At 41.7% G+C, this 26,219-nt stretch overlaps 1 protein-coding gene and 1 non-coding gene across 2 annotated transcripts; one reads left to right on the top strand and one right to left on the bottom strand.

Annotated features, from left to right (window-relative positions):
* Window positions 1-18,142: 18,142 nt before the first annotated feature.
* On the top strand, window positions 18,143-21,562 carry LOC127300080 (PLASTID TRANSCRIPTIONALLY ACTIVE protein 6, chloroplastic). The gene is made up of 6 exons (XM_051330156.2): window positions 18,143-18,748; window positions 18,971-19,039; window positions 19,126-19,230; window positions 19,998-20,117; window positions 21,131-21,220; window positions 21,300-21,562. Exons 1-6 carry the CDS (start codon window positions 18,197-18,199, stop codon window positions 21,414-21,416), a joined length of 1,053 nt encoding a protein of 350 aa, XP_051186116.1. The 5' UTR covers window positions 18,143-18,196; the 3' UTR covers window positions 21,417-21,562.
* A 118-nt stretch (window positions 21,563-21,680) lies between these two features.
* Window positions 21,681-21,752, bottom strand: TRNAP-CGG (transfer RNA proline (anticodon CGG)). Its single transcript has one exon. It is a non-coding gene; the product is annotated as a tRNA-Pro (tRNA).
* Window positions 21,753-26,219: the final 4,467 nt, after the last annotated feature.

The following is a 26,219-nucleotide window of genomic DNA, read 5'->3' as shown; positions in this document are numbered from 1 at the left end:
AATTACTTATGAGTTGACACCCACTTATGGACGCGCATTTTCTCAGGACGTTCGGGTGTCCGAACCTAATCCTCCACCGTGTAGAGCATCAAGATTGGTGAAGTCTTTTAGCGAAAAGTCCATTTTCTTTATCCAATTCCTAGCAGGAGGTCCTCTCAGTTTGTGAAGTTCTTCACAGGTTACAGTGCGGATCCACGTAATCATCATAACATATCAATTTTTTTTGAAGTTCCCTACATTTTTTTATCTGTGAATATGAAGTTCTTCACTAATTGGTATAAGTAACATTTATCACGTAAAAAGATCCATGTAAATCCATATGAAGTTCTTCACAATTTGCAGTGTGATTTCATTGTTGCGATTATAAATAACATTTATCTACATAAACAAATCCATGGAAAATCATTACAAACCACTGGATGCATTGATTTTAACCACGGATCTATGTAAAGTTCTTCACAGATCATCTGAAACCTAATTTGAGCATGAATATCTAACACAGTCAGAAACGTATCCATGAAAATTATCTTCTGAATATTCATGAGAAATATGCATTGGATCCATTTGTTTCTACAAAGATTCTAACAACCATTGGATCCAGGAGATTCAACAAGATCCTAACAAAAAAAGAGGAAGAAAAGAAAAGAAAAAAGAATGGATCTCTTGCCACCCGTCAAGCCGCCGGCTCGGTCATGCTGGCTGGCGGCGGCCAGGATCTTGCCCGGCCGCGTTGATGACCCACAAGTATAGGGGGTGTATCGTAGTATTTTCGATAAGTAAGAATGTCGATCCCAACGAGGAGCAGAAGGTGTTGACAAGCAGTTTCGATGAAGGATTCACTGTAAATGCTCACAGACAAGTATTCAGGGGGTTTTGATGTAACAGGTGAATAAAGTACGAGTAAGTAAAGTGCGAGAGTAACAATTGCAGCGAGTGGCCCAATCCTTTTTAGCACAAAGGACAAGCCGGTTTGTTTACTTATAATGACCAAACGTTCTCGAGGACACACGAGATTTTAGTCTAGTGCTTTCGCTACATACGGCTAAATAATCTTCATTGTTATGATAAGTGTTGTGTGGGTGAACCTATGCTAATGTACCGCCCTTCCTAGGACTAATACATACTTGTGATTATACCCCTTGCAAGCATCCGCAACTACAAGAAAGTAATTAAGAATAAATCTAACCACAGCCTTAAACTCTGAGATCCTGCTATCCCTCCTGCATCGATATACCAACGGGGGTTTAGGTTTCTGTCACTCCGGCAACCCCGCAATTGGCAAACGAGTACAAGATGCATTCCCCTAGGCCCATAAAGGTGAAGTGTCATGTAGTCGACGTTCACATGACACCACTAGAAGAATAACACCACAACTTAAATATCATAACATTGAATATTACTCAACCATAGTTCACTACTAACATTTAGACTTCACCCATGTCCTCAAGAACTAAACGAACTACTCACGAGACATCATATGGAATATGATCAGAGGTGATATGATGATGAATAACAATCTGAACATAAACCTTGGTTCAATGGTTTCACTCAATAGCATCAACAACAAGTAGAAATCGATACCGGGAGAGTTTCCCCTATCAAACAATCAAGATCAAACCCAAATTGCTACGGCGGTGACGATGTCCAGCGGTGGAGACGGCGGTGATGATGGTGGAGATGATGATGATGGTGATGGAGATGATGTCCAGCTCGATGACGGTGACGATGGCGTCGATTTCCCCCTCCCGGAGGGAATTTCCCCGGCGGATCTCAGCCCGCCGGAGAGCTCTTTTCTCTCTGGTGTTCTCCGCCCCGCAGAGGCGGCTGTAACTCTTCGTGAGGTACCCTCTGTGGCTTAGGTTTTCGGGACGAAGGATTTCGCGAAGAAAAGGAGGCGAAAGGGGCTGTGGGGCCCCCTCACCACCAGGTGGCGCGGCCAGGCCATGGGCCGCGCCGCCCTATGGTCTGGGCCCACCTTGGGTCCAGCTGGCACCCCCTTCTGGCTTCCTTCGTCATCTGGGAAAATAGGATTTTTGGTATAATTTCCTTCCACAGTTGATCTTCCGAAATATTGCGTTCTGACGGTGCTTTTTCCAGCAGAATCCTGGCTCCGGTGCTTGATCCTCCAATAATGATGAAACATGCAAAATAGATAAAATAACATAAGTATTATGTCCAAACATGAAATATATCAATGAATAACAGCAAATTATGATACAAAATAGTGATGCAAATTGGACAATTAACAGGTTATATTTATCTATTGAGCAGCGCTCTCATGTTAAAGTTTATATGGCACAACTTGCATACTCAATCATAATAGTCTCCTCATAATCATTGATAACTTGCAAAGCTATATTCATTCAGATAAAACTTGTACTAAACAAGGAAGAATAAAAGACATGATGAAGCAGATCACAACATAATGGTTTGATCACAACTACTCAAATGCTTGCTTGAGATAGAGGGAAATAGGTTTACTGACTCAGCATAAAGTAAAAGACAGGCCCTTCGCAGAGGGAAGCAGTGATTAAATCATGTGCTAGAGCTTTTTCAGTTTTGAAATCATATAGAGATAATAAAAGTAACATTTTGAGAGGTGTTTGTTGTTGTCAACGACTGGTAGCGGGTACTCTAACCCCCTTGCCAGGCAAACCTTCAAAGAGCGGCTCCCATTTTATTTTTATTTTGTGTGGCACTCCTTCCAACCTTTCTTTCACAAACCATGGCTAACCGAATCCTCGGGTGCCTGCCAACAATCTCATACCATGAAGGAGTGCCTTTTTATTTTGGTTTTATTATGATGATGACACTCCCCCCAACCTTTGCTTACACAAGCCATGGCTAACCGAATCCTTCGGGTGCCGTCCATCAATCACATACCATGGAGGAGTGTCTTTTTAGTTTAATTAATTTGGGACTGGGAATCCCATTGCCAGCTCTTTTTGCAAAATTATTGGATAAGCGGATAAAGCCACTAGTCCATTGGTGAAAGTTGCCCAACAAGGTTGAAAGATAAAACACCACATACTTCCTCATGAGCTATAAAACATTGACACAAATAAGAGATAGTAAATTTTGAATTTGTTTAAAGGTAGCACATGAAGTATTTACTTGGAATGGCAGAAAATACCATGTAGTAGGTAGATATGGTGGACACAAATGACATAGGTTTGGGCTAAGGTTTGGATGCACGAGAAGTATTCCCTCTCAAGATGTGTCTTTGGCTAGCAATGTTAATTAGCAAGCATAAGAGTTGAAGGAAACAAACAAATATACATGTGATAGAAACAATCATGCATCTTTCTTGTAAGCACAAACAATTTTAACTTCAGAATAATAAGCTATGAGCTAACAAGAAAGAAAGACAATGAAACATCTACATGTATTTCTCTTTTCTATTTAAACCTCAAAGTGTTGTTGCTATTGACCAATGCTAAGTTTGCCAAAACCAAATAGATTTATTCAATGCTCCCAAAGTGATACCAATACTAACAACAAGGTAAATCATATAATAGAGATTGCAAACTAAAATAAGATGTGCAATATGTAAATGATAAGACTTCTCATTAATATTCCATAACGATAACTCACACCAAGTGATACATAGACAACCAACTAAAGGAGAGATACTTCCAAACTGCAACCCATCTTATATGATAACTTCCCTACTCATGATATGACACTACTTGACAGTAAAAAGTAAAAGGTAGTGATGATGTGATACCGGCACTCCCCAAGCTTGGAACAAACCAAGGGGATGCCAATACCGATGATGAATTACTCCTTCGGCGATGGTGGTGATGAATTCCTGACGAGCTTCTCAACAAGCTCCTGAAGCTCATCAATCTTGTACGTGAGGTTGCGAATCATCTCCGAATTGTGCTCGACGCGGTTAAGAAGTATGTCCGACGGCGAGTCCCACCTTTTGGAGCTATTTCCCCACTCTTCACCCTCAGGCTTCGTCCTTCCTGCAGTGTTAGAACGATCTATATCCCAATTGCTAGGCAATGCTGCCCTGGGAATCCTTTCAATTTGATTATTGAAAATTAGATTGCGGAAGGGATGGTGAGTGCCTGAGAAAGATGTCTTCGGAGCTAGGTAATGACGTGGAACCCCTCCTCCGGTGCAAATTCTTGCGCTCTTGTTTGCACTGAAGGGGTTGTCCACCACCTTGACGCTTGCGATGGTAGCACGCGGGTGTGCACGCGAGTCTTCCTCCACCTCTTCTTCATCTTCTTCCTTGACGCTCTTGTCTTCCTCTTTCCACTCAAGATCTTGATTATCTTCATCCGGAAGCTCCTTGCCCTTGTTCTTGGAGACCATGGTGCTTCTAAACTGAAAACAGATCCTGGCGTAAACAGCTCGAAACAAAACACGTCGAAAGCGATATACGGACTTCCGGGGTCCGGGGATTATATAGCAAAAATTTCCACGTCAAAAGGAAAGTACCAGATCGAACTAGAGTCGGAAAGGGGCGACGAGGCGGCCAGCTCATAGGGCGGCGCGGGCCCAGGCCAGGCCGCGCCGGCCTATGGTGGCACGCCCTCGTGCGTCTTTTCCACTCCGTTTCGATCTCGTAATTTTCCATATTTTCCAAAAACAGCAAAAATATTGTTCGGAAAGTAAATTGCGAACTTTTTATTACCAGTACTGTTACCTATTCAAAGTCGAGTTCTGGCGAACTGTCAACTTGTCCTTTGATGAAGGCCTCCGGTGTTTCCACTCGAATAATATCAACATCAACATTATAGGAATCACCTGAGATATAATGCTTGAGTCTTTGTCCATTTACCACTTGCGTAGCATTGCCTTGGAGAGAGGTAATTTTGATTGCTCCTGAACGATACACCTCCTCGACAACATACGGTCCTTCCCATTTCGAGAGTAATTTCCCTGCAAAGAATCTGAGACGAGACCGATACAATAGGACTTTATCTCCAATATTAAATTCTCTTTTGATAATCCTTCTATCATGCCATTTTTTAACTTTCTCTTTAAAGAGTTTAGCATTTTCGTAAGCTTCACTTCTCCATTCATCTAGAGAACTCAATTGCAACAACCTCTTATTACCGGCAAGTTTAGGATCTTTATTTAATTCTCTAACAGCCCAATAAGCTTTGTGCTCTAGTTCTAAAGGTAAATGACAAGCTTTCCCATAAACCATTTTATAAGGTGACATTCCCATGGGATTTTTATAAGCAGTTCTATAAGCCCAAAGTGCATCCTTCAATTTACTAGCCCAATTCTTTCTAGTTTTATTAACAGTCTTTTGCAAGATAGATTTAATCTCTCTATTTGATAATTCTACTTGCCCACTAGTTTGAGGATGATAAGCGGAAGCAATTCTATGATTAATACCATATCTAGCAAGAGTTTTTCTAAAACCACCATGAATAAAATGAGAACCTCCATCAGTTATAATATATCTAGGAACTCCAAATCTAGGAAAAATAATATCTAAAAGCATTCTTAAAGAGGTCTCACCATCAGCACTTTTTGTAGGTATGGCTTCCACCCATTTAGTAACATAATCAACAGCAACAAGTATATGAGTGTTACCTTCTGAAGAGGGAAAAGGTCCCATGAAGTCAAATCCCCAACAATCGAACGGTTCAATAACAAGAGTATAATTCATCGGCATTTCATTGCGTCTAGAGATATTACCAACCCCTTTGGCATTCATCACAAGATAAAATAAACTTCCTTGCATCTTTGAAGAGAGTTGGCCAATAAAAACCTGATTGTAGAACCTTTTGCGCGGTTCTTTCTCCGGCGTGATGTCCTCCGTAAGCACTACCATGGCATTTACTCAATATCTCCTGTTGTTCATATTCGGGAACACATCTTCGCATAATACCATCCACTCCTTCTTTATATAAGTGTGGGTCATCCCAGAAATAATGCCTCAAGTCATAAAAGAATTTCCTCCTTTGCTGAGCTGAAAATGTTGGAGGCAAGTACTTGGAAACAATAAAGTTAGCATAATCAGCATACCAAGGACTGTCTCGCGAACTCACCTTTATTGCAGCCAATTGTTCATTTGGAAAACTATCATTAAGAGGAACAGGATCATAAGCAATATTTTTCAATCTAGACAAATTATCAGCAACAGGATTATCAGCACCCTTCCTATCTACAATATGTAAATCAAATTCTTGCAACAGAAGTACCCATCTAATAAGCCTAGGCTTAGCATCTTTCTTTTGCATAAGGTATCTGATTGCAGCATGATCAGTATGAATAGTAACTTTTGAATCAACAATATAAGATCTAAACTTATCACAAGCAAAGACTACAGCTAACAATTCCTTTTCAGTAGTAGCATAATTTCTTTGAGCAGCATCAAGAGTTTTACTAGCATAATGAATAACATTCAGTTTTTTATTTACCCGCTGTCCAAGAACAGCGCCTACAGCAAAATCACTAGCATCACATGGTAAGTTCCAATCAGGAGATTCAACTATAGGAGCAGTTGTTAAGGCTTTCTTAAGATTTTCAAAAGCTTCCTTACAATCGTCATCAAAAACAAAAGGTACGTCTTTTTGAAGAAGATTAGTAAGAGGCTTTGAAATCTTGGAGAAATCTTTAATAAACCTCCTATAAAACCCAGCATGACCAAGAACACTACGAATACCTTTAACATCCCTAGGATAGGGCATCTTCTCAATTGCTTCAACTTTAGCTCTATCAACTTCAATACCTCTCTCGGAAATTTTATGTCCCAATACAATTCCTTCATTAACCATAAAGTGGCATTTCTCCCAATTAAGAACAAGGTTAGTTTCTTCACATCTCTGCAAAACTTTATCGAGGTTCCGCAAGCAATTATCAAAAGAATTCCCATAGACAGAAAAATCATCCATGAATACCTCTACAATACTCTCGCAAAAACCATGAAAAATAGCAGACATGCATCTTTGAAAAGTAGCAGGAGCATTACACAAACCAAAAGGCATACGTCTATAAGCATAAGTTCCATAGGGACAAGTGAAAGTGGTTTTCTCTTGATCTTTAGTTTTAACAGCAATTTGTGAAAATCCAGAATAACCATCAAGAAAGCAAAAATGAGTATTTTTAGCCTTTCTAACATTTGATCAATAAAAGGCAAAGGGTAATGATCTTTTTTAGTAACTTTATTAACTTTTCGATAATCAATGCACATTCTATACCCTACAAATACTCTTTGAGGTATGAGCTCATCATTATCATTAGGCACAACAGTCATTCCTCCTTTCTTAGGAACACAATGCACAGGACTAACCCATCTACTATCAGCAATAGGATATATAATACCAGCTTCAAGAAGTCGTAATACCTCATTTCTTACCACATCCTTCATCTTGGGAATTAGACGACGCTGAGGTTCAACAACAGGCTTCGCATCATCTTCCATATTGATGGCGTGTTGGCAAATAGAGGGAGAAATCCCCTTCAAGTCATCGAGAGTGTAGCCAATAGCTCCTCGGTGTTTCTTCAATATTTCCAATAGCCTTTCTTCTTCAAACTCTGTAAGATTAGAACTAATAATAACAGGATATATTTTCTTATCATCAATATGAGCATATTTAAGATTATCAGACAAGGGTTTTAAATCAAAGACAGGATCTTCCTTTGGTGGCGGTGTTGTACCCAGATCTTCCACCGGTAAATCATGCTTGAGAATAGGTTGACGAAGAAAAATTTCCTCAAGCTCATCTCTTTCTTTCCTAAAAACTTCACTCTTGCTATTCTCCAAATGTTGCTGCAAAGGATTATTAGGAACAAGAACAATAGATGCACACTGTTCCATTTTAAAATCATTATTAGGCAAATCAGCTTTATAAGGAGTTTTGGTAAATTTAGAGAAGTTAAACTCATATGATTCACCAGCAAATTTAGTCAAAATTTTCTCTTTCTTGCAATCTATAATAGCTCCACAAGTATTTAGAAAAGGTCTACCAAAAATGATAGGACAATAATCACTAGCGGTAGAACCAAGTACCAAAAAGTCAGCAGGATATTTAATCTTACCGCATAAAACTTCTACATCTCGAACAATACCAATTGGAGAGATAGTTTCTCTATTAGCCAGCTGAATAACCACATCAATATCTTCAAGTTCACAAGAACCAATTTCGTGCATAATCTCCGTATAAAGCTCATAAGGAATAGCACTAATACTTGCACCAATATCACATAAACCATAATAGCAATGATCACCAATTCTAACAGATAGCATAGGAACACTAGCTTGCTTGGGTTTATTAGGATGTGAAACAATATTAGAAGCATCTTCACAGAAAATAATATGACCTTCCTCCAAATTTTTAGTCACAAGATCTTTAACTATTGCAACAGCAGGTTCAACTTTTATTTGTTCTTCAGGTTCTATAGGTTTCTTTTCACTTTTATGAACCGCACTATTTATAACAGAGTACTCCTTCATTTTAGCAGGGAAAGGAGTTTTTTCAATATAAGCTTCAGGAATAACATGATCAACAGTTTCAACTCCAACGCATTTATTAATAGATGAATCAATTTTATCTTTGTACGGTTCATGATACTTATCAAAATTCTTCTTAGGCAATTCATAATGAGAGGCAAAAGCTTTATAAAGATTTGCAGCAACTTGAGAATCAAGACCATAAGTAGCACTCATATTACGAAATTTATCAGTATCCATAAAAGCTTCAATGCATTTGTAATCATAATTTATACCTGATTCTCGATCTTTGTCGATCTCCCATCCTTCAGTATTTTCCTGGATCTGATTAAGAAGGTCCCTTTTAAACACTTCCTTATTGCGTGTGAATGATCCAGAACAAGAAGTATCCAGCAAGGTCTTGTCTTCAAAAGAAAGTCTTGCATAGAAATTATCAATAATAACATTACCAGGAAGCTCATGAATGGGGCATTTGAGCATTAAAGACTTCAATCTCCCCCAAGCTTGGGCAATACTCTCTCCATCATGAGGCCAAAAATTATATATGCAATTCCGATCCTTGTGAATTTCACTTGGAGGATAGAACTTAGAATAAAACCGGGGCACAATATCATTCCATTCAAGAGAATCCCCATTATCCAGTAATTTATACCAATGCGCCGCTTTACCAGACAGCGATATAGAGAATAGTTTCTTCCTCACTTCATCCATAGCAATACCTGCACACTTGAATAAACCGCATAATTCATGCAAGAACAATAAATGATCTCCAGGGTGGACAGTTCCATCCCCTGTATAACGGTTATTCACTACGCGTTCAATAATTTTCATAGGTATTTTGTATGGTATTTCTTCTTCACCTGGCGCCTCATCCACTACCTTTGCAGTAGTAGCGGATTTCCCAAATAAACATTCGAGAGAAGATCTCTCCATAATGAATTATGGCAACAGGCAGAAATAAAATCAGCACAAACAGTAGATATTTCCCTTACCAATTCCACTTACCAATAGCGCTTCACTCCCCGGCAACGGCGCCAGAAAATAGTCTTGATGACCCACAAGTATAGGGGGTGTATCGTAGTATTTTCGATAAGAAAGAATGTCGATCCGAACGAGGAGCAGAAGGTGTTGACAAGCAGTTTCGATGAAGGATTCACTGTAAATGCTCACAGACAAGTATTCAGGGGGTTTTGATGTAACAGGTGAATAAAGTACGAGTAAGTAAAGTGCGAGAGTAACAATTGCAGCGAGTGGCCCAATCCTTTTTAGCACAAAGGACAAGCCGGTTTGTTTACTTATAATGACCAAACGTTCTCGAGGACACACGGGATTTTAGTCTAGTGCTTTCGCTACATACGGCTAAATAATCTTCATTGTTATGATAAGTGTTGTGTGGGTGAACCTATGCTAATGTACCGCCCTTCCTAGGACTAATACATACTTGTGATTATACCCCTTGCAAGCATCCACAACTACAAGAAAGTAATTAAGAATAAATCTAACCACAACTTAAACTCGAGATCCTGCTATCCCTCCTGCATCGATATACCAACGGGGGTTTAGGTTTCTGTCACTCCGGCAACCCCGCAATTGGCAAACGAGTACAAGATGCATTCCCCTAGGCCCATAAAGGTGAAGTGTCATGTAGTCGACGTTCACATGACACCACTAGAAGAATAACACCACAACTTAAATATCATAACATTGAATATTACTCAACCATAGTTCACTACTAACATTTAGACTTCACCCATGTCCTCAAGAACTAAACGAACTACTCACGAGACATCATATGGAATATGATCAGAGGTGATATGATGATGAATAACAATCTGAACATAAACCTTGGTTCAATGGTTTCACTCAATAGCATCAACAACAAGTAGAAATCGATACCGGGAGAGTTTCCCCTATCAAACAATCAAGATCAAACCCAAATTGCTATGGCGGTGACGATGTCCAGCGGTGGAGACGGCGGTGATGATGGTGGAGATGATGATGATGGTGATGGAGATGATGTCCAGCTCGATGACGGTGACGATGGCGTCGATTTCCCCCTCCCGGAGGGAATTTCCCCGGCGGATCTCAGCCCGCCGGAGAGCTCTTTTCTCTCTGGTGTTCTCCGCCCCGCAGAGGCGGCTGTAACTCTTCGTGAGGTACCCTCTGTGGCTTAGGTTTTCGGGACGAAGGATTTCGCGAAGAAAAGGAGGCGAAAGGGGCTGTGGGGCCCCCTCACCACCAGGTGGCGTGGCCAGGCCATGGGCCGCGCCGCCCTATGGTCTGGGCCCACCTTGGGTCCAGCTGGCTCCCCCTTCTGGCTTCCTTCGTCATCTGGGAAAATAGGATTTTTGGTATAATTTCCTTCCACAGTTGATCTTCCGAAATATTGCGTTCTGACGGTGCTTTTTCCAGCAGAATCCTGGCTCCGGTGCTTGATCCTCCAATAATGATGAAACATGCAAAATAGATAAAATAACATAAGTATTGTGTCCAAACATGAAATATATCAATGAATAACAGCAAATTATGATACAAAATAGTGATGCAAATTGGACGTATCACGCGTCTCCAACACTAGACAAAGCCGTGGGGAGGCGGCCCTGTCCGACCATGGTTACCTATGGTGCAACGGTAGGCTCCTTTTTTCACACATGTTGAAATGACGTTCGCGGCGGGCTTCATGCGGTTCACAAAGCAGATATGCAAGGGTGCTCAATCGGATTTTGGGCTAACGGCAGTCGGCGATCTGTTTCGTGTCGGCGTCCAGCGGCGGCGGTGTTTCCAGATCAAGATCAAAGAAAGGCGGTTTGCACAAAGGTCTTAAAGGGTTTCAATGTAATTTTCTTTTCTATAGAGGGCATGAGTGCAATTTCTCTAGGACGCGTGTGTTGTGGGTCTTTCTGGTTGTGTGTACTGCGTGTGGCGTGTGTTGTAAGCTTTATTCTGTTCAAATGATGGCATGCAGTGTTTTCTCAAACAAAAAATGTAAGATTTCTAGTGGGATGAGCAGGCATGTATATCCCGCGTCTCATCCCAGTTCCCTAAACCATCTAATCCCGTTACCTAAACTTGTTTGTCCCATGTGGGCTAAAACAGACTATCCCATCTAGTCTCGCTTGGCTGCCTACTTATAGCTAGCGACCAAGTGCAGCGCTGCAGCAGTAGAAGACAGTACGGCTATACTCGCTAATTCTGGAGCTGGCCAGCTGCTGTCAAAAATGGCCTACGCGGTATCTCCATGGGTCCCATGCGGTCCGGCTAGAAGATATCCCGCTCATCCCTTTAATCCCGATATTATTCAATTTTCAATAATTTTCAGATCTGGAAATTTTAAAATTGAATAATGTCGGGATTAAAGGGATGAGCGGGATAACTTCTAGCCGGACGCGCGGGACGCATGGGACCCATGAGGATACTGTAGGCCATTTTTGACAGCAGCTGGCCAGCTCCGGAATTAGAGATTTTAACATTTTCCAAATTTGTACATATTTAAAATTTTAATATTTTCCACATTTCCAAAATGTATATATTTGAACATTTTTTAATCTAACTGCCTTATGTTTGAAATTTTTTTACTCCCTCCGTTTCTAGAAAAAAAAGCTTCCCAACTTTATCTAGGTATGGAGGTATATAGACATGTTTTAGTTATAGATTCATCTGTATTAAGAAAAAAAATGCGAAGATTTTTTTAGAAAAATAGAGGAAGTAGATTTGAAAAATATTAAAATTTAAACATTTTTATAGATTAAAAAAAAGAACAAAAAAAACGAGAGAATCTTACCCGTTACTAGGCCAAAATATCAACGTGGCCAATGACCACACAATCCAAACAGGAGCAACCATTACGCCGGCTTAAGGTGGGGAATAGGAGCCCACAGGAATGACTTGGTAGCGTGTGCATCTCGGAGCGTCCGTTCCGCTTAACACCTTCTGTTGTGGGCTAGGCCCATTTAGTAGTTCGCTCGCCCGCTTCTTTTTAATGGTACCATCGCTTGCCTTCCTTGAAAACTTTTGCACATCACGTATCACAGGAAAGCACTTCATTCAGTTAGCTTCCTTCGGCGTATGTTTTTATATCCTTTCCGTTATTTATTTTTCTTGTTTTCCATTCAATTCTTTCATAAATTCATTTATTTATATATGTTTAATGTTTTCATTTCATATTCCTATTTTTGTTTTTTCATGTTTTTCTTAATTCTATTTTTATGTTTTGTATTAGGGCTTCGTTCATTGAGTGCTATTTTTCTTGTTCATCTAGTCTAACTTTTGTTTTGTTCTAGTCGATAGTTGTGATTTGTTGCATGTATAGTTGTGATATTTTGTCTCAACTTAGTCATAAATTTGTCGAGTCCGTGGTTGGGAATTTATTTGACAATGTGATTTTTTTATTCCTCTGGATCTGCTTTCTTGTTCCACGGCGCTAGACTTTTTGCTGCAATTGTTGCCATGATTTAGATGTGTTTTTGGTTCTTGGACGCTGAAGCTTTGTTCCTCGGGCGCTACAATTTTTTTCTTGGGCTCCAAGTTGTGTTCCTCATATAAAATGTTTTGTTCCCCTAAGAATATGGGTTGTTTCTCATATATCTCAAAGTTGTTCCTTATTATAAAAGGTTTTTGTTCTGCTCTACCTATGGAGCCTCGAAGTTGCTCCTATTACAAATATATTTGTTTTACCGACCTATAAGGTTGTTCCTTATATGCTACTAACTTGTTCCTCCTTATAAAAGGTTTTGTTTCCCTCAATCTATGGGAATGTTCCTCATATACCTCCAATATTGGCTCAAATGCAGTAGAGTATTTTCCTGGTATGCTTGGTAGCATCGACTGCATCCATTGGGTTGGAAGAATTGCCTGTTTGGTTGGTAGGAGATGTACAAGGGTCATACAAGAGAGTGCAGTGTCCTGCTTGAAGATGTGGCTGACTATGATCTATGAATTTGGCATGGCTGGATCGCAAAATGACATCAATATGCTCACCGCTCACTAGTCTTAGGTAGACTTGTTGAAGGCCATGCTTTATGATCAACTATGAGTCAATGGCCACACGTACAACAAATGATGTTACTTTGTTTCTGGCTTTTATCCTCCATGCATGACATTTGTGAAGATAATATCCACCCCTTTTACTGAGAAGATGGTCGGGTATTCATAATTCCCAAAAGCATGTAGGAAGGATGTCGACCGGGCATTGGGTGTGTTGCAAGCTCGTTTTGCTATTGTTAGGTACCCTACTCTAACTTGGTTTAATTCTCAGATGTAGGAGGTGATGAATGACTGTGTGATCATGAAAAAATTTGATCATCGAGATGGAGCACGCAAATCCGAAGGCTGCGGACATGACCTTCGAGAGTCAGGAGCCTCTTGCTGAAGTTGATCACGAGGTGTCAGCCGAATTTGGAGCTTTCATTGCCATGCATCAAGATATTCGTGACGAGCAAGTTCATGTTAACCTTCGTGATGATCCGGTGGAGCAATTGCGGGTGAGGAAAAAAAAGGCCGCTTGATGTGTCTCTTGCACTATTGAATTGTTTAACTCTATTTATTTTAACTATTGTCATAAATTATTTAATTTGGTGTGTAAGATACTGAAATTGTTTGATTCAAATTTTGGTATATTGTAATAATAAATAGTCTATTTGTTTGAATTGTGAACTACCAAAATTTAGGGGCTCAAGCCAGCTCCATCGAACCGAACCGAATCGAATCCCATCCGGGACCAACTCTCCCCTCCCAGCCCTAGCCGCCGCCTCAACCCTAGCCGCCTCCAGTTCATCCTCCTCCATAGATCGGTTCCCCCTCCTCCGGTCGGCTTCACCGGTATCGGGAGGAGTGGGGAACCCGATCTATGCGTGGAGTTTCCAATAAAAGTATTGTTTTCATTATATTATGTTAGAATTTTGATAGCCGTCTTCTTGTTGGTTTCCCCTCAATGGAGATGGCATCGTCTGTGATAAGTGATCTTCGGCCTTTTGTTCGGCGACGAGATCTTCTTCCCGGCGTCAATGATGGTGTTGAACGATCACAATTTTCTAGGTATGGACCTTCAGATCTTGCTTCGCTAGATCGATTTTGGATCTTTTGTCGTTGTTGCCGCGAGGAGGATTACGCTCGCAGTTTTTGTCCCGGCTGCTACATCCTCGATAATGGTTATTCGTACTATCGACTCTCCATCGACGACGACAAAGCTAGTCGGTTATTATTCCCTGACATACTGGTGTTGGTAATCTTGCCGATGTTGTATGACTGCTTTAATGGTTGCGTGCGTGCACGCAGCCTTGACATTGCGGCTCAAAAAATTATGGGAGTACTTTCGTCAGTATCTATAGGTCTATGATTTGTTATCTATCTTTGGTTGACTTCGGAAGAGTACAAGATTGTGTTCTGGAAGATAAAAGAAATTGAAGACCTCGGAAGATTTGTTACTATCTTTTAGACTTTATTTGGCAATCGTTGGAGTCGGTTCATGTATTTCTACTATGTACTATTTATTACTATGAATATATGTGATATTGACTATCAAAAGAAATAATAGGGACTCAATTTAGGAGGCGCGTGTGCGGGTGCCCTCTCCCCAAACGGGGGCAGTTCAGCCGAGGCTCCCATAATGGCTTTTTCGGCCCAGTTGGCAGACGCCATTTGGGTGCCATAAGTAGATGCTCTAAGGGTACATTTGGTTTTTGTCTAATGCGTGCCATAAGAAAAGTTTAGTCACAAGCCAAGCCAAAGATTTTGGATCTTCTTTAGATGGTGGCCAATTTTTTTGGCATGCCCTGGTACCTTTGCCAAATGCCAACTCTACTTTCCTATTTCTTTTGTCAACATTGGCCAAATCTTGGGAAACCAATGCGTTAACCAAAATTTGGATAGTCAACATCTTGCTGGGGTGAGCATGAGCTAAAACAAAACGCAGCCTACTTATAATCCTATCAATGCCCACCACTGCTCTACAAAAAATACATGAGCAAGAAGATGATACTCACAAACTTTACGTGGGACAATAAGAGCATCTTCAGCCGAGTCCCCCAAAGCATCTCCAAAAGTTTTTGGGGCATGCCGGATACTTTTTCGTTCCCAGTCGCGCGTTCCAAAGCCTCATTCCGTCCGGCGCGGTCTAATATGGTGTCCGACGCCCCTAGCCCGTCCCCGGTCTACAGAGGATGCTCCGGGCACGCCAGACAGAGCGAGAAGCGAGGCAGGAAGTGGCGGGCCCGACGCGTCATTGACATATTCAAATTTAACCTAACCGTCGCCTACCATTCGACGGAAGTTATTGGCGTGCAACGATGGTGCAGTTTCCGCAGAGGCGTAGCGATGCGTCTCGTCGCGCCTAGCTCTCCGTGCCGGCGTTAATGAGCGCCACCGCTCCTTCCCCTCCCTCCGATCTATAAAGAGGGGCGCTCTCGCATCATCCCTCACACACAAACCCTAGCGCCTCTCTCCCAAACCCTAGGCTGCCACCATCTCAAGAGTCGAGGGCCATTCCATGGCCGGTAGAGGCCGTGGCTGTGCTGGAGCAGCAAGGCCCGCACGAGCGCTGTCGCCTGTGATGTCGTCGTCTTCCGAGGGGGAGTGGGAGTTCGAGTTCATCGTCGTCCTCAATGGCGACCCACTCAGCATCCAGAGGCTGCCGGACAAGTTCGTCGAGTTCATAGCCGGCAACGAGCCGGCCGCGCAGCAGCTGTGAGAGGCTGGATGCGGCTTCTGCCGGTGGCTGGTGGATGTGCTCTTCGACGGGTACGACAAGATGTACCTCCACACCGGCTAGGAGAAGTCCACGCGCTTCCACGACCTCCAAGCCGGTTGCGTCCTCACATTTTCCTACCAAGACGACAAGGAGATGAGCGTGAAGGTGTTCGACGACACGTCCTGCCTCCGGCACTACCACGGCGACGATGAAGATGACGACGATTGAACACGTCGAGTATTCTTTGTTCGCAGCGAAAATGGTCACGGAGGTTTCTGTATGTTCTCCCTGCATGTGACTAACAGGGCTATTATTACCAGCTTGATTTTCCAGTTTGGGTGACTGATAGTGCCTGAGAGTGTTCTTTCCTAGCAGCGAATAAACGAAATCTGCGAGGCCAACTATAATTAGATTTCCTCATTTTGCAATGTTTTAACTATGTATTAGTTTGTGTAAACCATGTTCCAAACTATGTATTAGTTTGTGTAAAACCATGTTCCCAATTATGTATTAGTTTATGTAATGTTCCTCTTATCTATTCAAATGAAAATGCAAAAAAAAATAAAAAAAGTAGTTTAATGTAAAAACAAGTTTGGGGCCGCGTTTGGAGGACGCAGCTGGGGAACGACGTCCCCCAAACGCGGCACGAAGAAAAAGCGTCCCCCAAACGCTCGATTCGGCGCCGTTAGAGAACGCTTTGGGGGACATGGCTGGAGATGCTCTAAAACTTAGTAAGATCGGTCAGACAATGGCAACCATGTGACTTTCACAATTTTTTACTTTCACAATAACAAAGACCTAACCAAACTTTATGTGCTGAATGGTAGGCCTATGTATGTTCCCGCTTTGAAGTATAAGAGCATCTCCACTCCCCCCCACCCCCCACCCCACACCACGTCGGCGGCGTTTTATCGGGGGCATATGATGGATTTGACAAATTCAAACATAAAGATCACCGATCACATAGTTTTAGCACCTAGAAAACGATCACATTGTCTCCATGATTACGTCATCGCGAATCGCTGCAATTCAATGTCTAGCGAACCAAAAAGAGTGCACGTTGCCCGACATTACATAGCCGCGGAAATTAAAGGGTGAGATCATCCACCGGGGTAGAAGGCACCGATGGCGGAGTAGCTGTAGCCGGTGAAGCCTCGGTCGCCAGTGGGATCTCTGTCGCTGTTGGAGTCAAGGTCACCGGTGGTGTAGTGGTGCTGGCCTAGATCGCCCGTGGAGCTATCCACTCTGACAAGATCATGGCATGCTGATCCGCACACCACTCCCTCACGTCATCGTCTATGCACCTTGTGTCGACCAGCAACATCGCCAAGTCCTCCCTCCTCTTCTTCACCGCCACGTTGGCCTTGATCAGATCAAGCTTGATGTCCTACCTCTCAATGACCGACACTCACCTTGCCGCCACAATCTCTTCCATCTTTGCGGTCTACTCTACTCGCTTGGTGGCGTGCGAGGCGTCGTCATCCATGGACGCCATGATGGACGAATGCAGCTTCTCGACTGCCAATACGGCACGAACTATTTTTGTGTTGAGAATTAACAAGTTTTTTTTTGCGGAAAGTCCACCAATCTATTTATAATTCTCAACCGCAGGACGGCATAAAACATTTTTTATATGATATCTATATAAATCTTTGACCAAAGGGGGATGAATCACTCCTTTAGTTGCCCGTTGTTAAGTAGAAGATGAGACCTCTTCACCAGCGAATTTATACGTGTTGGATAGCACCCCTTTTCATTCAGCTCCCCTTAGGACTCGAACCTAGGTGAGTTGGTTGCCGCCATTGAGCTAGCACTCAGTTCTCATATGATATCTATATAGTGAGTGGTTTTGTACACACATGAGTATTTTCTAAGTTTGGTCAATTTTGATTTAGCTTGGTTTAGAAAAAATATAAGTCTTATTCATTTGAGAAAAGGTTACTTTTGCTGTTAAAAAAATGATCCTCTCCTCTCTTACCAAATGTACAAACCTGCGGTCCCTTGTTTAGAGAAGAAAAGAAAAGCCCGGACTTAAAGTCCCACACACACAGTGGACAGTGGCAAAGAGTGAGCAAGACCTCGAGCTAATGGCGACCACTCCGCTGGCAACCTATCCATTCCCCTTTCTTTCCTCCAAAACCCTAAACCCCACCACCACCTCCAAGCTCAATCCTCCCCACGCCCTCTCCCTCTCCCTCCTCACCACCCCAGCACCCCTCCTCCTCCCCAGCGGGCGGGGCCGGCGGCAGCGGGACGTCTCGGCGGCGTATGGCGACGGCGACATGGACGACGACTTCGGCGACGCGGGTGACTTCGACCTGGACGGAGACGACGGCGTGGGGGACGACGAAGACCTCGACAACGAGCAGGACTACGACGTCGACTACGACCGCCTCCTCGCCCCGGTCAAGCCGCGGCGGCAGCTGTCTGTGCGAACCGGCGGGGCCGGCGAGGAGGGGGAGGGGGACATCGCCATGGTCGCGGCCGACAGCTTCATGTCCACGGGGGAGTCTGCTTTCGACACCGTCGTCGATTACACCGTCGACGAGGATGAGTTCCACAAGATAAGCCTCCTCCACTGCGACTTCTTCATCCGCAAGGTGCCCGACCCTGACCACGACGTCTACGATTTTAGAGAGGTATATACCAATAAATTTCTCCTATCTACTTTTACTACGACATTCTGCAGTGATTGTCTGTGCTATTTCACCATTCATGTCTGTCGAAAATGAGTTTGGTCTCTCTGACATTTCGTCGAACATGTCAATCTACTGCGATGTTGGCACAACAACTAGGAGTAGTATTCTTCAAGATAGTCGCGTGGTTCTCGTTCTGCTCAATATTTGCATTCTGTGCAACAGATGTATGTCACGCCACCCGACACCGACATCTACTCCATTCCAAGGGTTCTTGCCCCGATGCCGCAAAAGGTGTCAATCTGCTTTCAAATTCTTATTTTGGATGAATGTAAGGGAACCTTGGGTTATTAATTGTTGATTTTATCCTTGAAATTTAGTACGTGAGGTGCGCGAAAAAAAACTTTGCCCGCTACCATGTAAGCGAGCCACCGGTTGAGCATATGCGTGATCCCCTGTACAAGACGGAGAGGGAGATTATGAAGGTATGTGTGAGAATGTTGCCTACTCTGCTAATTTGTTCAAGCCACCCTGTTATGTTTTCTTGTGTTGTAAACCAAATGGACTGGCTGAATGTGGCTTCAAAATTAGGTAGTTGACAGCCATAAAGATTCTGAAGTTCATCCCGCTGTTTTTACCACTTGTTTCACACTAGGAATGCATCATAGTTGCTTGCTGAGGAAATGTCTTTGCCAACGGTAGTTCTTACTTGTTAGGTTACCTTATTCTTGATATGCATCTGCAAGCTTCGATTCACGTGAAGCTAGCAGTGAAACTTCATCGGAGACTGATTCTACACTTGATTTAATAGCTTTTTACGGAATGTGCAGTGCATTGATTATTGACCTCACAGTTTAAATATTTGTAGGGGCTAAAACAAATTTCTTAATTTAGATGCCTACATCAGTGGCCTTCTATTAGGCTAGTTTTAACTCGATTTCAATCCTAAGCAACGTCACAAGTCACAGTTGTTATATCACGTAACGTGTGTTTCTGTTCTCCACCCCAACAGTTCTTCTCACCTGCCGTGCTAGCTTATTCTGAATTCTAATTGTTCTTGTCTGGGATATGTCATATGATATATTAAGCACATGTGCATGTAGCTTCAGATTTCTTATCTGGACTATATATATTTCATTTTCCCATTGGTGCTCATGGTTGTTTCTTCTATATAAAGAAAAATCAGCATGGACTAGTCTGTGTTGGCCTCATTTTTTTAATACATATTTCATTTTTGTTTCTTCTGCTGTAGGTTTTCTTGACGAAACACTACAGAAACAGACGGTTTAGCGATACAGATTTTTTCCTTGATTTTGAGGAGATTTATGTCATTGACTCAAAATCAAGGTCAATCACAAGAGCGAAAGTTGTGGTAAGAGAATTTACATCTAAATTCCTTAGTAATATAATAGATTCTTTACTATTTATTTAACTGAGGAGGTATACTAAATCTGCTGTCATTAATTTAATACTAGTTACTTTATTTGCTCATCTTATCTAAATGGTTTAGCCATCTCAACCCTGGCCCTGGAAGATAAATTTCTACCAGTAACTGTACATCTGCTCTGTTAGTTTACTAGTGATGATTCTGGATACCTATCAAATGTTACATCTGGATATTGCCTGTTATTTTTCGCGCAATGACAATCTTATTACCTTAGTAAAAACACAAGCATCATATTGGTTTTGGTCCATATCTGGGGATTCAAATATAAATCTTAGTAGAGAAAAGTGCATCTGTGCTTGTTCAGTAACTTTTTGCCTGAATCCTGAAGCAGTATTATTTGGTTAAGGCAAAGAGCTACGATGAGTTTATGTGGATCCGCTTCATATCTAGAGTCCAGACAGTGTGATCTCTTCCTTACCTTGTTGCCACTCATTCCACACCAAAATCATAGACTCATGGCCACCAGCCATCAGCTCCTGCACCGCAGCCACTACTAGTCTCCAGCGCGCCAACCATACTCCATGGCTGATGTGGTGACATACTGTCATCTCTGATGCATGCGACCTGCTCAGCAGAATCTCTGGCTGTGGTGTTGATTCCTGCCACCTTCTGCTCATTGTCTTGTATGGATCAAGGATTAACACAGACAGTTCCAAAGTGACCATAGTGCGCTGTCTTACTTAGGGGGCTATTAATCATGGCCTCTCATTTTCAAAATCTATGGTTGACCACTGAGATTGTTAGTCCTACTATTGAACATGTAACCCATAAAGTACCAAATTTGAAAACAAATAAAATTGTCAGCAGTCTGATGTCAGGAAACTAGGTCAGCTAAATTTCGGACCTCTGTAATACCCAATATTTTACGTGTTTTTGTTTTGTTTAGTGTAGTACTTATCTTAGTGTATTGTCTACTGATATGTAGTTGTCTTTCGCAGGTGAATGTCCCTGAAGGGAAGAAGAGAGATAGGAGAAATGACCTGCTACTCATTCGCGATGGAGGGGATTCTTTCAGAGTAACTGACAAGGTAGTTTACCTACTTAATGATTGTCTCTTTGTTAGTAACAACAGGCTTCTAAAGCTAATTTGGGAAACCGCTATCACAGACTCAAAGGGATGACGCCTCCACTATCATACAAAGAGAAGAGTGGAAAAAATCAAGACAAGACACAGAGAAGCATTTCCGGAAGCTCAGAGATTTCGACTACTCGAATTGGTTCTGAAGAAACGGCCGTCAAAGTTTGTTGATGCAGAGGAGAATGTGCAGCGATTTTGTTGTTTCTTTGGCTGCTGTTTATGCTAGAGCTAGTAACCCTGTTGGTCAAGTGAGTTTAAGAAGATATATTATGCATAGCATTGTAGCAAGTTGAACCTAGGTGGATGCATCTGAGCATTTTATGTATCAGGGCTCGAAATAGCTAATGGATAATTTTCACTAATTGTGCTCCAACTTGAGAATTACCAATTGAGTGGCATAACAAAAATTAGGGGTGTTGCGAGAATCGAACTCACGACCTCTCGCACCCGAAGCGAGAATCATACCACTAGACCAAACACCCTTGTTGTTAAGTGTTTCCAATGAGCTATTTTGTCCTAAGATTGCTTGCTTCATTTGATTTTAAAAATATTAATATACACACAGCTTTTATGGAAAACCCTAGCCTTTCGTAATGTTACATGTAGCGCTAAAAAGAAAAAGGGCACATATGTTTGGACGGTACATCAACCATGATATGGTGCCAATCACGTATTTGTGACGTATAGTGGAGTTCAGGGGGCTCTATTTGACTCACTGCTGATTCAAAAATTGTTGAACAACAAACACACGCCTGGAATAACATAATTGTGTTGTATAGGGTATTCATATGGTCACAATTGATAAAAATATTTGGATTTCGCCGGAGATATAAGAGTCAATTAGTGATGGCCCACTGGCCCAGGTTAGTTAGCACGCAACCGCAAGAGAACGTCATGGTGCCTTCCCTCGAAAAAAAAAAACGTCATGGTGCCTCTTTGTACCTACCATGGTTTGTACTATACGGTATGCCTTTCTGATTCACGGGGATAATCTGATCTGGTTTTCCAAAATCTTACCGTCTTTTTCTATAAACATGTAAGGTCTTTGTTACCACATCTTAGTTTCAATGATGGGGTCCAACCGGCCGACCTTCATTTAAAAGACTGAAAAATATTTTTGTTTGGAAGGGCTGAAACGAAAACACATATTGTAATTTTGATGAAGGGGTCTAAAAAAGGATTCCATTTTAGAGGGTGCAAAGTCGATCTCACGAAATTGGATTGACTGGCACACCTCGCATCTAGCATTCGCTTCTCCTATCTATCTCTTCCAACTAAGCTGATCACTAGAAAATGTGAAATCCTGCAAGCAATTATTCTAGAGCCAACTACGAAGATACCTAGTCTTCTACTCTGTTCACTGGAGGAAAGACAAGAAAGTAAACAATTCTTCAAATGAATTGGGGTCCGTGCCGGTCCCTACCTTAGCCCATTTCAATGTCATACTGTGTGAGTGTAATGTCCATCTTTTGTGTCATTTTTGAATAAGGGTCTTTCTAAGGCTCAGTCTACTACGAACGAAGTTTGTTCTTAGTAGAATAACTTCATCAAATTTCAGTTGAACCTATGTTGTAACTCACCATTAGTACACGAAGTAAATCTATTTAACGGCTCAAATTAAAACTATGGAAGAATCTTGGTTGATATTTTCAGATCTATGATTTGGTATCTATTTTCGGCTGCCTTCAGAGAAGTACAAGTTTGTGTCATGGAAGAAAGAAGAATTTAAAGAACTCAATGATTTGTTTTCTTTTATACTTTATTTTATAATTGTTGAAGTCAGCTTGTGTATCTCTAGCATGTACTATTTATTACTCCCTCTGTTCCATTCTATAGTGCCTATTGTTTTTTGGCACGGAAATTAGCGCAAGAGTATTTTTTACACAAGACCCCTAGCTGAATGATTTGAGATCAACGTAAAATTTGGAAAATCCATATTTTCCTAACTTATCATAACAATTTTGGGAGCTGAACGATTTGGGAGCTGAACGGGGAGGGGGTAATTGAAAAAAAAGCTAAGCTAAAACCTTATATTCTGAAACAAATGTCAAAAATTTATAGGCACTATAGAAAGGAACGGAGCGAGAACTATAAATACATGTGGTATTGATTGCCAAAAAAAATCTATTAATAGCCCGAAAGCATTTTTCGTAGTTGCAACCTCACTTGCAACCGATTTTTTTTTAATTCTAGCCTCACTTGCATCTGGAAAAAAAATCTTAGTTGGAACCTAACTTGCAACTCAAGTTCATGAATCACGATGTAATTCTGACGTTGCATGAGTTTACTGAGCACAAGCTTGGTTTTCAGCCTAAGAACTAGCAATTACGTTTAAATAAACAGGATGATGCATGCATTTCAATATGGTACCGGAGTAGAGAGATATCTTCCCGTAATAAAATGTTATTTCCGGTGGCCACAACATATGATATGCACTTAAGATCAGAAATGAATTTTAGGCCTTTTTGTTCCCAAAAGAGTTTATGCTCCTGATTTTTTGAATTGAGTTTTAAAATGTATTTTTAAATATGAAAAAATAAGATATCGACATGTTATGTGTTCGCAAAGTGTTTCACGAAAAAACCGATATTCTTTTGCGTGTGTAAAACAGAGAAAGATCGGTCTAAACACTTTTCATGAGGCATTTCTTTATCTTTGTTATAAAGGACAAAAAAATCTATTTTCTACAAAATTTGGCGTGCCCACATAGAATGTCGAGGTGTACACGGAAAAAAATGATTTATGGTTGCAGGAGCAGATCCACCCACAAGATCAAAAGTGAATTTCCGTTAAGCGGTGTTTGTTTGGTAACTACTATATTTTGTTGTAAGAAGTGAGCCTAACTTACTTGATTAGGGAAGTGGATATGTACAACCTAGCCACCTAAGTTCAAATTTCCAGTAACACAGATTTAGATTCTTATTATTTCAAAAAAAATCACCACAGAGGCTTCCCCTACCGTATTTTTCTTTTAAAAACAAATGTATCGTTCTTTGCACTGAGTGGCTATTAGTTTTCAAGCCGAGGGAAAACAAGGAAAATAAGTTTTCTATGTAAATTTATTTTTGCTGGTCGTTTTGTAGCTTGTTGCATGCTGTGTACCAACTTCTGTTTTTCTTGATGAGCATCATATGCCCGCTTTTCTTGACGAACATCAGATGCCCTTAGGGTGATGTGAGGATAGTGGCACCTTTCTACTTCCTTGGATCCATGATAAGTGCCAGGAATTTAATCACTTCAAGCATTGGAAAGAACAACAAAATATGCGGAAAGTTATTGGGCTTTTGAATAGAATCCAACCACACTGAGAAAATTACAAAAAACCACCACATATCAGGCAGTCGTTTCAAAAAGCAACCACTATTCGAAATTATTTCAAAAAACCACCGCTCTACGGTTAACACGTTGCAAGGTCCACTGATTCACGTCCGACCCGATTTTAATCACGAAACTGACGAGTCGGGCCCACTGTCAGGTCTACGTGGCACAGCATAGACGGTGCGCGTTAGCGGCCGTTAACGACCGTTAACGGCGCAGTGGGGCCCACCACTTGGTCGTTTTTTATGGACGGATCGCGTGGAGTTGACCAGCTCACTCTCCCCTAGCCAGTGAGCTTTTGCTCGTCGCCGTCGCCGCACTGGAGCAGCGCCGCCGCCTGGAGACTTGTCGCCGTTCCCGCGAGGCACCGACGAGGGAGGCGATGCCGAGCTGGCACGACGGGTCGACGAGCTCAGAGAGGCTCCCTGTAAGTGGCCGATTTGAATTTCTAGGGTTTCCGATTTGGGGGAGAATTTGGGTATTTGTATGCATTGGTCGATTTACTTCGATTCCGTTTGCATTTTTGCTCAATAGGAGTTCAATGACATCGACTATGCTCCTGATACTACTGAGGAACCTACATTTCACGGATTGGCCGTGGGATCTGGCGAACGATGCCGTGTCCACAACCTTGAGCCGGTGAGATGTGTGGCCTTTGAAGGGCCGAACACTGGTCGTCGTTTCTACCTCTGCTCCATTGAAAATGTGAGTGTTATTTTTTGCTGTTGAACCAGTGCAATATCTGTATGCCTCAACCATAGAAAATTGTAGTGTGTAATTATATGTGTGTAATACTCTGTAATTTAACCATAGCAATTGTCTGTATATTTAGTAATTTCATAGCAAAAATCTATGTAATTAAACCATAGCATGTTAACCATTTGTTGGCAGCATTTGAAATTATTTATGCCTCAACCATTTTCTTTTCCAGTTGATATAAATTAAGTGCAGCATTGTGTAGAAATATAGATAATTTACTATGGGGAATTAAGTGCACCATAGCATGGAGTGATATATATTTACTGCAGCATAATATACATAATTTCCCTAATTGTGCTAATTTTTATGCAGCATGTTCTGAACTGTGGCTTCCATGCATGGGTAGATAGTGAGTGGCCTGAGCCACTACAAAATGCTTTGAAGAAACTATGGGGAATGTACTACTCTAGCAATTCAGGTAGAATTGATGACAAGTTAGAGCATGCCAGATTTGTTGAGGAGCTTGCTGTAGAGAAAAACAAGATTGAGAAGAAGTATGCAAGCCTGCTAGCTGATGTGAAGAAATTTGCAGAAGAGACTGAGAAAAGAGTGGTGGAGAGAAATTGCAAGTTGATAACTTCAGGAGCTGCTGATGAAATTAATGAGCTAAAGAAGGAGGTTGCTGAGCTGAAGCAGTTGCAGAAAACACAGGCTGAGGTCATTAGAGCAAAGGAGGAATTGGAGGCAGGAAGAGAAGCTTGGAAGACAGAAACTGATGCTTTGAAGAAAGAGAAGGATGCATTGAACGAGGAGAAGAGAAAGATGGAGTACATGCTCTATGACCTGCTGAAGCTTAGCAATGGAAACAAGGAGAAGCTCAAAAGGATTAGGGAAGTGTGTGAGGAGGAGGTGATCATTTGATGTCCTACTGC

Source organism: Lolium perenne, chromosome 5 (assembly GCF_019359855.2).
Source record: "Lolium perenne isolate Kyuss_39 chromosome 5, Kyuss_2.0, whole genome shotgun sequence".
Lineage (NCBI taxonomy): Eukaryota > Viridiplantae > Streptophyta > Magnoliopsida > Poales > Poaceae > Lolium > Lolium perenne.
This window is presented reverse-complemented; position numbering and strand designations above follow the sequence as displayed.

What these genes read in the sequence shown, in the direction of transcription:
- LOC127300080 (XM_051330156.2), top strand. Translation starts at nt 18,197, where the DNA reads ATGGCGACCACTCCGCTGGCAACCTATCCATTCCCCTTTCTTTCCTCC. An exon ending in TTGCCCCGATGCCGCAAAAG is followed by an intron (nt 19,040 to 19,125) that starts GTGTCAATCTGC and finishes CTTGAAATTTAG; the next exon opens with TACGTGAGGTGCGCGAAAAA. An exon ending in CTTTCAGAGTAACTGACAAG is followed by an intron (nt 21,221 to 21,299) that starts GTAGTTTACCTA and finishes CCGCTATCACAG; the next exon opens with ACTCAAAGGGATGACGCCTC.